The 14,522-nt window shown below is 57.7% G+C and overlaps 1 protein-coding gene across 1 annotated transcript in view; it reads left to right on the top strand.

The window, feature by feature from the left end:
• SHANK1 (SH3 and multiple ankyrin repeat domains 1) overlaps window positions 1-14,522 on the top strand; it is a 42,937-nt gene that overhangs the window by 19,418 nt on the left and 8,997 nt on the right. Inside the window, 7 exon segments of the mRNA XM_040457945.1 lie at window positions 4,714-4,796; window positions 5,007-5,131; window positions 5,701-5,836; window positions 6,119-6,199; window positions 6,980-7,048; window positions 7,479-7,626; window positions 10,297-10,428. Coding sequence (XP_040313879.1) covers window positions 4,714-4,796; window positions 5,007-5,131; window positions 5,701-5,836; window positions 6,119-6,199; window positions 6,980-7,048; window positions 7,479-7,626; window positions 10,297-10,428 — 774 coding nt within the window.

Below are 14,522 nucleotides of genomic sequence, written 5' to 3'. Positions count from 1 at the left end.
CCCCCCACCACAGCTGTGTCCGTCTGTGTGTCCCTGTTTGACGGTGTCTGTCTCTGTGTGCAATTTGGAGCGATAGAGAGGCTGTCTGGGGACTGTGTGTGTGTGTGTGTGTGTGTGTGTGTGTGTGTGATGGAGTGGGCCTGTCCCAGGGACTGCGGCTGTGTTTCCCAATACCTCCCCTCTCATGCCAGGCCTGTCCCCTCCCCCACAGGCCCCCCTTTTCTACACTCTCCATGTGTCTCTGTCCCCATGTGCCCCTCTTCCTGCCTCCAGGGGGTCTGTGCCTGTGTGGGGCAGGTGTGCTGAGCCCCGGCCGGCCGGGCTTCTGCACCGGGGAGCTGCATCTGCTTGTGTGTGCTACTTCTCAGCACGGGAAGGGGCTGCTTCCCCGCGTGGGGGGCCTCTGTGCAGGCCATGGAGAGACGCTTGGAGCCAGGGACATGGGGAGGGGCCCAGTACCCGAGGGGGTGCCTTGTACGGCAGCAAGCTCTGGGCTGTGGGATCCTGGGTGTGTGAGAGGCACCTCTGGGGTGGGGGTGGGGGTGGGGGTGGGGGGAGTGGATGCTGCTGCGGTCTCTGTGTGTGGGATCCGGAGAACAAGAGCTGGCCGCTGGGCTCCAGAGGCCACTCTGGGGTGGCCGAGGGATGGCCTGGGGGGGAGCATTGTGCGTGCTCCTGCAGGGCAGGTAGTCAGTCAGCAGTAGGAGCGCGGATGGGGCGTCGCGTGGGTAGCGAGTACTGGGGCAGGGGTGGGGGCAGGGGGTCTCCGTCGGAGGGTGGCCGAGGAGAATGGAACAGGGGAGAGTGGGGGACCCTGAAGTTGGGGGGAACAGGGGTGCTGGAGCAGAGAGGGTGCGTGGGGTGTGTGGGGAAACGGGGTGAAGAGGGAAAGGCAGGATCTGTGAGGAGGGTTTGGGGGTGGGGATCCAAGGCGGCACAGGGAGAGCACGGAGAGGATGCAGGGAATATAAATGAAATGCAGCTGCAAGTACCAGGAGGCGGAAGGGTGTGTGAGGAAGTGAGTTGAGGGTGCAGAAGTGGGAAGAGGCTTCCACAGATGAGAGTGCGGGGGACTCGGGAGTATGGGAGGGACCTGGGGTGCTGTAGGGGACACGGTGGGGTTGCCTCCTGAGGCGTGAGAAGACCTGGGAAGGGCGAGGCCAAGGGAGGGGGAGGGAGGTCCCGGAGGTCTGCGGAGGACCCTTTGGGGAAGGGGCTGGTGGGTGTGCAGAGGCCAAGTCGGAGGTGGAAGGGGTGGCCCCGTGGCGTGTGATGAGGGCTGACAGAAGCGAGAGCTAATGGGGGGGGGGGCTGGGACAACGTGGAGCTTTCAGATGGCGTGGAGGAGCAGGGGGCGAGGTGCAGAGGGGTGAAGGGGCACCCACAGGAGCCGAGGATGGGGGACATTGAGATGAGGGAAACTGTCGGGGCAACAGGACAGTTGGAAGGCTGGAGGAGGACGCGGTGGCACGGGGGAGACATCACGGTGGCCGGAGACTGGGTGAGAAAGTCACGGGAGTGGGGACAGAAAGGAGCACATACCGGATGGGGACGCTTGAGAGGGAGGGACAGAGGTGGCGTTGTGACGATCTGAGGGGGTTGGGACATCGCTGGGGTGTATGGGTTGCCTGTGAGGAATTCAGATCTTGGCTCTGACCCTTTTCCAGCTGGTGTGGTCTCGAGCATGTACTTCCCCGTGCCTCAGTTTCCTCGTTGATAAAATGGGAACAGTAACAGCCACCCCCGCCCAGGGGTGTTGTGAGGCAATGTGAATAAATAAATGTAAAATGCACCCAACGGCATCTGGCATTCAGCAATGGGTCACTGAGTGTCACTCACTGCCGTGCTACTGGCATAGCCTGGGATACGTTTCAGGCACTGAATGGGGGCGGGGTGGGGGGGAAGCTCCTGGCCAATTTGGGGCCGATGTACGTGTGTGGAGGTATTTGAGTGCAGTCGAGCGGGGGATGTTATACCTGCATTTACCCAGGTGTTTCCTTCTGTGTTTTTGAAGATTACTCACCGCGTGACCTTAGGCAAGTTACTTGACCTTTCTGTGCCACTCTTTCCTTGTCCATAAAGTGGAAATAGCACTTATGCCTGCCTCAGAGGCTGGCTGTGAGAGACACTTGAGTTATGTAGCCGTGAAGGGTTTCAGATACCGACTTGCACGTGGCCGGTCTTTCTTCCTGGGATATGATGGATATGGGAGTTTTATTGAATCACATTGGGGGCTGGGGGGTTTGAGGAGGGCTTATGTCTGGAGTGGCAGGATAACGGGGGGGTAAAAGAGGGATGCCGGGGGCCGGGGAGGGGTGTGGGAGATGTAGGGGTTGGTAGCAGGAACGGAAGGAGAAACGGCTGCCAGCGAGGGATGAAGGATGCGCACTGGTGGCTGCTGGGGACCTGGAGATCCGGAGCGGATATGGACGTAGCAAGGGCAGAAGGGCCCCGTGGAATTTGTCGGGCAGGGACGGCGGTGGGCGTCCCAGAGTGCACGGGCCGGAGCAAGGGAGCCCTGACCTCTGAACCAATTTCTGTGGGCCTTGGCCTCGACCCCTTCCTTCTGCCTCCCCTCGCTTCCCCTCTCCTCCCTCACTCCTCCGAAACCCCGTCCCTCCACTCTTCCCGCACCCCTTCCACCCTGCTACAAGGGCGACCTATCCGTGGCTTGAAGGGCAGATCAAGAAGACCCGATAGGTAGGGTGTGGCGCGTTTAATGGACCGTGGTGAACTTGGAGCGAGAGCGGTTGCTAGGCGTGTCTGCGTGTGCACACGCCTGTGCAGAACGCGGTCTCTGTGGTCCAGATGTATGGACGTGACAGCGACCGTGGAGGTCGTGGGGTCATGAGAGCGCACAGGGCTGCCGGTGTGGCGGGGGATGGTGCCGAAATACAGTAGGAGCACAGTGGGTATTATTGGCGTGTGCTGGGATGTGTTCAGGGGGCGGGTTATGGGAATATACTGAGATCCAAGTGAGGGGGAGTTATTATTGGAGCATACTGGGATGTGTGGGGGTGTTACCGAAACCTACTGGAGTATTCGTGGAGGGCTGTTTTGCCGAATCCGTGAGAGTCGCTGATTAAAGTGCGCGGGGAGCACGCTTATTGCTGGAGTGTGTTAGGGCTGATGGATTTTATTGGGATATACTGAGGGGTCTGCGTCTGTGCTGGACGGGTCTCAGACGTGACCACAGGCCGCCCGGGGTGCAGCGGGGCGTGCGTTCTGGCGGACTGAGGGTGTTCCTGGGGCTGCCGAGGGGAGTGGGGCTGGATCAGGGTGCTTGGGTATTTCCGCTGTATACTGGGGTTCCTGGAACGGAATGGATATGTCATCTTGAGGCACGCAGTGGTGATGCCAAGGCTTTGGGGCTGTTATCTGAGCGAGCCCAGGCAGGGGTTGAGATTCATGGAATATGTTTGGGTTTCATTGAGCTCTCCTGGGTATGTGACCATTACCTAAATGTGCTGACAGGCTTTGGTGGCGGTAGGGGACTATCCGCGTATTCACGGGTCGTTTGCATTTGCATTTTACTGGAATCTATCCAGCGCGTGAAGGAGATGCACTTGAGGTATACCAGGGAACAGAGAAGTCACTGTTGTGCGCTAGAACTTTCTCCAGTGATAGAAATGTTCTGTATCTGCACTGTCCTGCATGGTAACCACTGGCCACATGTGGCTACTGGGCACTTTGAAACGTGGCCAGTGAGACTGAGGAACTGAATTTCCCTGTTTGATCTTCATCTATTTTTAAATTTGTTTAAGTGTTTTTTTTTATTTATTTGGAGAGAGGGAGGGCGCGAGAGGGGGGTAGGGGCAGAGAGGGAGAGAGAATACCAGGCAGGCTCCACGGTCAGTGCGGAGCCTAACGCGGGGGCTCGATCTCACGGACCGTGAGATCGTGACCTGAGCCGAAATCAAGAGTCAGACGCTTAACCTCCTGAACCACCCAGGTCCCCTCTCAACTTAATTTTTAATGACTTTGCGTATAAATAGCCACATACATGTAGCAGCCACCATATTGCACCATGCTGAATAAGTGATGATACAACGTGCTTGGGTACCTGGGGAGGTGTTACTGTAGGATATATATAGTCAAGGAGTTGGGAGGGGTATCATGGAAGTACACGTGTCCTCTGGACCTAGTAACTCGACCAAAGGCATTGAAAGAATCCTACCCAGCGTGATTACTATGTGCCCGACACTGTGCTTCTTAACTATTTTGGTACTGAACTCCCACAGCGACCTCGTCTGGTAGGGCCTTTTATTGCCTCACATCGTAGACAAGGAAACTGAGGCCCAAAAATGTTAAAGTCTTGGGCTCAAGGTCACCGACAGGAAGTGGCTAGCAGGAGCTCAAAGCGGGCTGTCTGGTGATCTGGCGGCTCACCTCCCTGTCCCTCACGCTGTGCGGGCACACAGTGGGCTTGGTAGCTGCTTGCTGAATGGATGGGTGGATGGAGGCCTGGATGGATGAATGAGGAAAGGCTGAGTGGGAGAGCAAGCAGCCCGGGCTCTGAGGGGGAGGCCTGTCAGGGCTGCTGCAAGCAAACACTAGCGGAGTGGGTGAGGAAGATCCTCGGAGGGCGGGGGGGTGGGGGATGAATGGTTCTGGAGCAGGGGCTCAGGTCACCGGGTTGCTGATGGAGCACAGACTCCGTGTCTCATAATCCCTTCTCCACCCCCACCCCCCCCACCCCACCCCCCTTGCCAGCGATTACATCATTAAGGAGAAGACAGTCTTGCTGCAGAAGAAGGACAGTGAGGGGTTTGGGTTCGTGCTCCGGGGGGCCAAGGGTGAGTGCCGGCCGGGGAGGAGATGGGAGAAGGGCTCTCTGACCCAGGGGGATGGACAGGGGAAGGGACCCCAGCCCACCCACCACCCCACCCCAGGGTGCCGGTCCTTCAGCTACGATGAGGCCTCTGTGACTTGGGTCTGAGCCCCATCCCCTGCTCGGCCTCTCCACCCCCTCCCCTCCGACCCCGCCGGCTCCTCCCCATCTGCAGCGCAGACCCCCATCGAGGAGTTCACCCCCACCCCGGCCTTCCCGGCGCTGCAGTATCTGGAGTCCGTGGATGAGGGTGGCGTGGCATGGCGAGCTGGACTGCGGATGGGAGACTTCCTCATCGAGGTGAGTCCTGACCCCCGGCCCCAGGGGCCTTCCCAAGTGCCAGCCTCAGCACACCTTGCACAGATACTGCTTCCCCCTCCCCCCACGCTGGGAACCCTGGCAACGAATCCCCAGGCCCCTCCTGATTCACACCAGGATCTGGCTGCCCAAATGTAGACTCTTTTTGCACCAGGCCTCCCATCCCGCCAGCCTGCCCCCCAGCCAGCCTCCTCTTTCTCCAGGGGTTCCTTCTGAAGGCCTCTCTGAAGCATCTCAAAAGAAAACAGAGCTGTCCCCCGGTGCACGCGCGTGCACACACACACACACACACACACACACACACACATTGCAAGGGGGGGACAAGGAGGGAGAGAGAGGTGAATCGGGTGAGCCCAGCCCCTTAACCCTGGGGCCAGGAAAATTAGGGCCTTGTAAGGGGAAGGGGTGGGGGGGAGGGTCAAGGGGAGGGAGGAATGACCAACAGTGCTGTAAAGCGGGCAAAGCAGGAGGTCACTCAGCTGGGGACTCTGAAGCTGAAAGCATCCCTCGCCTCACCTGCTCTGTGTGGTTTGGGGGCATCTGTGCCACAGGTGAACGGGCAGAATGTGGTGAAGGTCGGCCACCGACAGGTGGTGAACATGATCCGCCAAGGGGGCAACACGCTGATGGTCAAGGTGGTGATGGTCACCAGGCACCCGGACATGGATGAGGCTGTCCATAAGAAAGGTGCTTCTCCTCCTCATTTGCGTGGCCAGACCTGGGCACCCCAATGCCACCAGACTAAGGTCCTCAGAAGCCCTAATGGCTTAATGGTCCCCACCACTGGCCTTCCCTTCCCCAGGGCTGCTTGTTTGTGACCCTTCCGGGGAGAAACTGAGGTGGGGAGGGCTCAGCATGCCGGTGGCAGCTGTCTCTGGTAGCACTGTAGTGGTGGTGGTGGTAGGGGGGGTGGGTCACAGGCCTTCTGTCCATGGTACTGATGCCTCGCCCCCCGCCATCACCTTCCAGCACCCCAGCAGGCAAAGCGGCTCCCGCCCCCAGCCATCTCTCTTCGTTCCAAGTCCATGACCTCAGAGCTGGAGGAGATGGGTGAGCCTGTGGGACTGCTGGGGTCCAGGCGCTGGGGAGGGAGAGGGGCAGAAGGGGGGCTGAACCAGACCTTGAGTTTGTTAGTGTTGTTAGTGACCAGGGGTCCTCGTCCTCAACCTGTCCCCCAGTCCATGGGTCAGACTCTCTGTGGCCTGCGTGTGTGTCGCTGGGAAGGGGCGTCTGAGAGTCGACTTTCCTCTGTCCTCTTATATCTGTTTCTCTGTCGAGTCTCTCTCTGGGTCTGCACGTCCCTCCCTACGGGTCCCTATTTCCTCTCTGGCTTCTCTCCACCTGCCCCACCTCACGCCCACTCCCATTCTCTATCTCTTCCTCTACCAGCTTCCCCACCCTCCCCCGACAGAAAGGAAGGCCAGCCCCTCCCCAGACAGGGCCGAGTGGACCTGGGGGGTCCCGTTTCCCCTGACAGGGGGCAGATCGGGCAGCTGACCACCCCCACCCTGAGGGAGGAGGGTGTTCCAGAGAGGGGGCCCCTCGCCTCCCCCTGAAGTCCTAACTCTTGGCTCCTCTACTGCCTCTCCCCCGGGCTAGTCTCCCCCTGGAAGAAGAAGAGTGGTGAGTGGGCACAGGACTGGCGGGGGGGCCCCCCCCCGTCCCCATCCCGCCGGCGGACTCGCCCCTCCCCGACCCGGGCCCTTCACTGCCCCACTCGCGCTTGCGCACGCCCGCTGGTCGCACCCGCTGGCCACGCCCACTGGCCGAGCCCGCTCCGCCCCGTCCCTCGGGGCGCCCCTGGACTTCATCCGCACCCTTTGCCCACAGAGTACGAGCAGCAGCCTCCGCCGGTGCCCAGCATGGAGAAAAAGCGGACCGTGTATCAGATGGCTCTCAGTAAGATGGCCCACCCCGGGCTCCTTGGGCTGCCCAGGACCCCTGACCCCACGCCCCCTGGGGTGCAGGAGCCATTCCGACCCTCTTCCCGCCTGCGCACCCTTTGGCCACTTCCGAGCTGAGCCGATCACCTCACACCCCGACCTTGCCCCAGCCGTCAAGTATGAGCTCCCACCCCTGTCCGCAGCCTCTCCCTCAACTTCCTCTTGCCCCACCCCCACCCCTCCACCTTCCCTCCTAGGACGACTGTCCTATTTGCTGCCCTCACCTCTTCCCACCGCTGGGCCCTGCCTTCTGGGCTGGAGACTGTGTCCATGGGGATGGGTGCCCTTTTCTGGTCCACACAAAACGTTGTCTGGGCTCCCGGCAGCTCCGTCTCTGGTGAGGCCAAAGCAAGCTTCATTGCATTGCCTCTTCCGCCTCCCCTTAGACAAACTGGATGAAATTTTGGCGGCAGCTCAGCAGACCATCAGCGCAAGCGAGAGTCCTGGACCTGGTGGCCTTGCGTCGCTGGGCAAACACCGGCCCAAAGGTTTCTTTGCCACCGAGGTAAGCTGCCTGCACTGGGGGATGGGAGCGTAGTGGTGAAGAGGCTGGGGGTGCACACGCCAACCTGGCACCTCTGTCCTGCTCCTTGCAAACCCTTCCTGGCCCCACTGTGTTTACCGTCGATCCAGGAGGGGCACTGCGCTTCCTGGGCCCCCTCCTTTCTCCCCATTCTGGGGGCTTCCTTTCCTCCCTGCCCATCCTCTTCCTGATTCTCCTCCTAAATCTTGCTTCCTGTTCCCTCACCCCCTGCTCCTCACGCTCTCTCCTCCATCTCTGTCCCACTCCAAGAGTCTCAGGGGAGGCAAAACGATGTCCTGGATGGCAGTCCCTGGCAGAGGCCCAGCACACGATAATAGGTGCTCAACAAGTGGGGGTTATTCAAATATTAATTATTAGCTCTGTCTCCGCTCTGCTTTTCCCTGTGACAGAGTGTCGTGGGCGTTGATCATATTTTGGACACTACATTTCACATGGGTTATCTCATTCATTTGTAGGATCGGTTATTAGCTCATTTCCAGAGGGGAAACTGAGGCTCAGAGAGGGAGGCAGTATTTCAACTGGATCCATGGCCCTGACTCTTCTGGTGGGCCTGCTGGTCCCTCAGCTGGCGGGCTTGTCATTGGGCCGCGCCCCTTCATGGGGCCACCAGCCCTGCTGGTGCCTCTTCCCACCCTCCAGACTCTCCTCCAAAGGTCACACACCACCCTTCCTCTCTCTTAGCGCTTCCTACTTTTCTGTGCTCAGGCCCTGCCCTCTGACCCTGACCTCTGAACCCCTCTTCCCATAGGCCGCACCCACCACTCGGTGGCCAACGGGCTATTTACTCTAAAACCAGATTCTCTGGCTTTTGGGGGACCACGGATCCCCCTTGGAAGGCTGGGATAGTCCTCAGAATAATGCTTATAAACATAAAATACATAAGGAAACAAAAGAAGCCAATTTCACTGATACTACAGTTATCAAAATATTTTTTTTTAAGTTCGTTTATTTATTTTGAGAGGCAGGAGAGGGGCAGAAGGAGGGACAGAGAGAGAGGATCCCAAGCAGGCTCCGCACTGTCCGCGCAGAGCCCAACGCGGGGCTTGAACTCACGAACCGTGAGATCATGACCTGAGCCAAAACCAAGAGTTGGACGCTTAACCGACTGAGCCACCCGGGCGCCCCTCAAAATATTTTGAAAAGCAAAATTCGTGGGGCGCCTGGCTGGCTCAGTCAGTCGAGCGTGCAATTCTTGATCTCAGGGTCACGAGTTCAAGCCCCACGTTGGGCCTAGAGCTTACTTACACACACACACACACACACACACGCACACGCACACACGCACACACGCACACAGTAAAAGCAAAACTTGTGATACAGTAATATTGGTGCCTTTTTGTCAACACATTAGCCACCAAGACCTCGTGATGGATCTTAACTCCTCTAACGTAAAAGTCATGAGGAGCATAAACACTATTTCAAGAAATCTGCAACCATGTGATGGGATATGGAAATATCCATGATTTCTATTGGGGATACAGTCACGGGTCTGGCCAAGACCAGCTCCGTTTGTTGCCTCCATCCCTCCCCTGAAGGTCAGCACAGAAGAGGCACACAAGCAGTCAAGCCAGGCAGACCTGCCTTCCAATCCTGACCTCCTCTGACTTCCTGTGTTGCTTGGACCACACTACTCCATTTCTCTGCATCTCAGTTTCCCGCTCCGCACAGTGGGGCTAAAGCCAATCTTGCGGGTCTTTGTGAGGATTGAATGAGATCAGCTCCTAGCACAGCAGGCTCTCAATAGACGCGGAGCCCTCTTAGGCCATAAAATAAACTGGAGACCCCACAACGACTTACCAGTGAGCCTTGCACGTGCCCCCCAGAGATCCTACAACGGCATCTCAGGTGCAGAGTCTCCAAAATACAGAGAGGGCGAGTCCCGTTTTCGTTTATACGACAAACGCGTGGCGTATCCACCAAGTGCCAGCCAGCCAGCATGCCAGCCCCTCCCCGTGTGAACCGTGGTTACGGCCAGACAAGATCCCAGCCCTCACAGAATTCACCATCTGAGCTCCAGAGACATCCCCCAGATGGGCCCAGACGTGGGCCAATAAGGTGGGGAGGGGGCGGTACTGAGGGACCTGCCGATGCCCACAGTGGGGGTGCAGACCCCAGGCAGGTCCACCGTAGGTCGGTCGAGGTGCCTCTTGGGCTGTCTCCTCCTAGGTTCTGCTGTCCATCCATCTGTCCTCCCCTCTGTGAGGCTTTGGCTATCTCAGCTGCTCTGTCTCTTGCCTGGTCACTGACTCCAAGGGGTCATCCCACTACTGTCCCCCCCTTCTGCCCAGTCTCTGTCTGGGTGCCAGTTTCAGCCTTTCTCTGGACTCCGTTTTCCCCCTGATTATTGTGACCGTACCCTTTTGGCCCCATTCTCTGACTCTTTGCCTCCTGGGGCCTGCCTGGCCCTCCCCGTCTCAGGGCCTCTCAGGACTGCCTCTCTTCCTGCTTTGTTGGGGCGCTCTCTCTTGCCATCGCTGTCTCATTTCCCCTCCTGCCCTCCCCCACCCCCCCCCCCCACCCCCCCGCTCTGATTCCCCATCTCCGTCTCTTTCTCCCCATCTGTCTGCCTTCGCCTGTCTCTGTCTCTCCGTCTGTCTCTCCCTCCGCTCTCTCCCCCGTCACCCCTTTCAGGGGCTGTCTCCCTGGCACTCGTTTCTCAGCCCATCTTCAGCCTCCAGCCTGGGCACGCACTCTGCCCTTGAGGCCCCAGACCCACCACCGGCCCACGAGGTGGCACAGGAGGAGGGCTGGACCTCTGGCGGAGCCGCTGGGGAGGAGTCTGCCCGCAGCCGGTGACGTCACGCGCACCCGGGCACTCTGATTGGCTGCCCCCGCTGCGCGGGAGGGGACGCTCCGCGTCCGTCGTTGGAGGTCAGCCTGTCCCACCTTGAGTCAGTGTGCCCCTCAGGCAGTCAGTCCAACCGCCTCCTCAGACCCTATTATGATTCCTCCATCAGTCTGGCGTCTCCTCTGCCACGCTGACCCCTTTTGTGTCAAGCTAACCCGTTATTTGATCCCTCCTCTTCCACTTAGAGGTGTCTTCTGTTCGCGTTCCAATCTGGCGCCTCTCCCTTCACTCTGCACTCTCTTCAGACAAAGGCACCCCTCCCCTGTCATTGTGAACCCCCTTTTGTCACTCTGCCCCCCCACCCCTCCCGACTCCCATGCTTCCTGCCAGATGCTTCCCTCACCTTCCTTCCCACCTCCCCATTATCCCTGGCTCGCCCTCCCCAGCCTGGACTCTGTATTCAGTGTCCTGTCCAGAACTGCTTCTGCCCCCCGTGGTCCCTGCATCCTTTCTGTCTGGGTGCTCCCCACCCCCCCCCCATCATTTTGCACACATTTACTGAGCACCCGGTATACCCTGGACCCACTGCTCAGCCCTGGGGATGCGGGAGTAAGCCAATCCAGGCCACTTCTATTAGAGAATTTACATTTGGGGGCAGGGGGTGGATTTGGCAGAATTGGGGTCCGCTACGTGTAAGAGAAACCCCGGAACAGCGGGGGCTGACAAGGCAAGTCCCGTCTCTGTGATATTGACGGAGGCTGGAGTAGGGAGTCCCAGGGGCAGGCGCCATGGTCACGAAGACCCAGGATCCTTCCCATTTTCTGCTGCACCATCCTGGCTTTCTTGCCAACCATGAGGTCACCTCACGGTCCAAGATGGCTGGCGGGCCAGCCGTGGCATCAGCCTTCCAGGCGGCAGGAACAAGGAAGAACGGAAAGGCAGAAAGGCAAAAGAGGGCGCGTTGTTGCTTCTGGGGTCACCTCTGAAGAGACCTCCCCAAAGAAACACGCAAGACTTCCACTCGTGCATCTGTGCAGGCCTCAGTTCCATGGCCACGCTCAGCTGCAAGGGAGTCTGGGAAATATAGTCTCAATAGGTGCTAAGGGAGATTTAAAAAAAATTTTTTTAATGTTTTACTTACTTTTGAGAGAGAAAGAGCGCAAGTCGGGGTGGGGGGGGCGGTCAGGCAGAGAGAGAAGGGGAGAATCTGAAGCAGGCTTCAGGCTCTGAGCTGTCAGCACAGAGCCCGACGTGGGGCTTGAACCCACGCACTGTGCCCAAGTTGGACGCTTAACTGACTGAGCCACCCAGGCGCCCCTGGGGTTTTCTTATCAAGGAAGAAGAGTAGAATGGGAATTGGGTAGGCTCCTTGCCCTGGGAGACAGACAATAAACAAAAAAGCAAATAATTATAATAACTCTACACTGGGATAAGTGGGTGCAGAGTGGTAAAAGGAATCCTCTCCAGGGAGACATCTGAAACTAATAGATCCCGTCCATCATCGCCCTTCTACAACCTGGCCGACTTCTTCTCCCACCCCTCAACACCCCCGCTCACCCGGTCCGTACATGTCGGCCTCCTGACTGTTCCTTGAGCACACCACACTCACTCCTACCTCAGGACATTTGCACTTCCTGTTCCGTCTGCCTGCAATACTCTTCCCCTGGCTGTATGCATGGCTCCCTTCCTCTGGGGTTTACTCAAATTACATCTTCACAGAAAGTCCTTCCTTGACTGCAGTACTTTATCTTATTTTTTTAAGTTTGTTTATTTTGAGAGAGAGAAAGAGAGAGAGAGGGGAAGGGGCAGAGAGAGAGGGAGAGAAAGAATCCCAAGCAGGCTCCGTGCTGTCAGCGCAAGCCCTGGGTTCATGCAGGGCTCGAACCCACGAACCACGAGATCATGACCTGATCTAAAATCAAGAGTTGGACGCTTAACCGAGGCACCCCTGCCCTATTTTAAATTACAGTCCCCCTCTCCTCCATTGCACACCTCCACCTGACCCACGTTATGTTACTAATTTATTTTGCCTGCCCTCCATGAAGGCAGGGACTTTTGTCGATTTTGTGTATGGCTGCATCTACAGCGTCTAGAACAGCCCCTGGCGTGGATCAGGTGCTCAATAAATACCTCTGGAATGAATGAATGAATGAATGAAACACAGAGGTAGATAGTTTCAATCCGGAGTGGTGAGCACAGTGAGAGTGTAGCTTAGGCGCACCCTATTAAGGTGTAGAGCTTTCTGTGATGAAGGAACTGTCCTACCTCTGTGCTGTCCCATATGGCAGCCATCAGCCATGTGTGACGATGGATCTTTTGAAATGACCAGCATGAGGGGCGCCTGGGTGGCGCAGTCGGTTAAGCGTCCGACTTCAGCCAGGTCACGATCTCGCGGTCCGTGAGCTCGAGCCCCGCGTCAGGCTCTGGACTGATGGCTCAGAGCCTGGAGCCTGTTTCCGATTCTGTGTCTCCCTCTCTCTCTGCCCCTCCCCCGTTCATGCTCTGTCTCTCTCTGTCCCAAAAATAAATAAAAACGTTGAAAAAAAGAAAAGAAAAGAAAAGAAATGACCAGCATGAATGGAAGAAAGGACTGTTTAATTATAAGTTATTTTAATTAATTAAAATTTACATCCAAAAGGGCGGTGGCTACTGTATTGGGCAATGTAGGTTTAGAGGAAGGGAGAGGCCAGGCCAGGGTGGGGACGAGGATGACAAGTTTCCCCAAGCAGAGCAGGGGGAAAGGATGTTTCAGGCAGAGGGAACAGCATATGTGGAGGCTCTGGGGTGAGAAACAGCACAGGAAATTCCAAGGTAGGGGGGAGTACTTAGAGGAAGGGGGCTGGAGGGAGTGCGATGGGAGGTGAGGGTAGGGACTTCATGCAAAAAGGGTTTCCTTTCTCTGCACTTCTGGTCTCAAAGCCAGAGAAGAGAGACATATGGGGTCACCCGGTGGAAGGAAGGGAGTCAGCGCTTGATGCTGGCTCACTGTCATTGAGTTACTCTTCGTGTGGCACAGGCTTGTAGAACATCAGGTCCTGTTTGGGGACTGGGGACCCAAAAGTGAACAAGACCAACAAAGTTGCTACCCTAACAGGCTGTGTTGGGACTTCCATGGGTCTTTGGCATTTGGGCCTTCACGAGCTCCTCCCCCTCCAACAAAAAGCCTTAAAATCTGTATTGTCTGGTTGTCTTGGTGCAAAGATAAATATTGTCATCCAGGCTGGATTCTATTCATCCCCCCTCCAACCTCTGGTTTTAAAGGAAATTGAACTATTTTCCCGCAAGGTATCCTGGGCCCCGGATTCTGTACCTGCGGTGCCTTCTGGGAGCTGACATTCTAGGCAGGGAGACGGAAAGCAAGCAAGTACCCAAATCCTTTCAGACGAGGATAAGCTCCAGAAGGACAACAGGACAGGGAGGCGCAGTGGACGGGGACTGGGAGGGACGTTTGAGTGGAGGACGTGAAGATGGAAAGGAACGTGTGGCGATGAGGAGGAAACCGTGGCAGAGACAAAAACCCCGGACTTGCAAGGGTTCTAAAGCGGGGATGGGCTTTGGGCCATTGGAGGGGCAGGCCGGGTGGCCACGGTGGGACCGGAATAACGAGGCAGGAGATGCAGGTGGGGCCAGGGTGTCCTGGGTACCTGGGTCTCCCGCAGTCGAAGCCTGACATAGGGATTTCTGCACCTCCAGCATCCTAAGGGGAAAGTTGCGAGGGAGTGAGGGAGGCAGGGTGGGCTGTGGAGGTCAGCAAACCCGGTCCCCGCTGGAGTCGCCTTCGGCCCGATTTCTACCAGAGCTTTGGAGCGTGCATGGCACGGGGAGTCAGGCCGGCCTTGGACCTCCGTGTCAGCCAGTCCTTGGCTGCAGGCCGCTCCCAGAGCTAGGGGGACGTGACTGCTTGGGCTCACCAGCTCCTCTGGAGGAGGGCCATATTTCAGAGCGAGGGGCAGCAGCTGAGAGCCCAGGCAGGTGACACAGCAGCTGGGGATGGTCACGGCACCTCAGCCAGGGGGATCTGGGTGCACACCCACAGTGTCTACCACAGATGACCCTGTAGACCAGAGTGGGGGATTCCGATCCCCTCCTAACTGATGG

This window comes from Herpailurus yagouaroundi, unplaced genomic scaffold (genome assembly GCF_014898765.1).
Source record: "Herpailurus yagouaroundi ecotype Mexico unplaced genomic scaffold, PumYag 220, whole genome shotgun sequence".
Lineage (NCBI taxonomy): Eukaryota > Metazoa > Chordata > Mammalia > Carnivora > Felidae > Herpailurus > Herpailurus yagouaroundi.
This window is presented reverse-complemented; position numbering and strand designations above follow the sequence as displayed.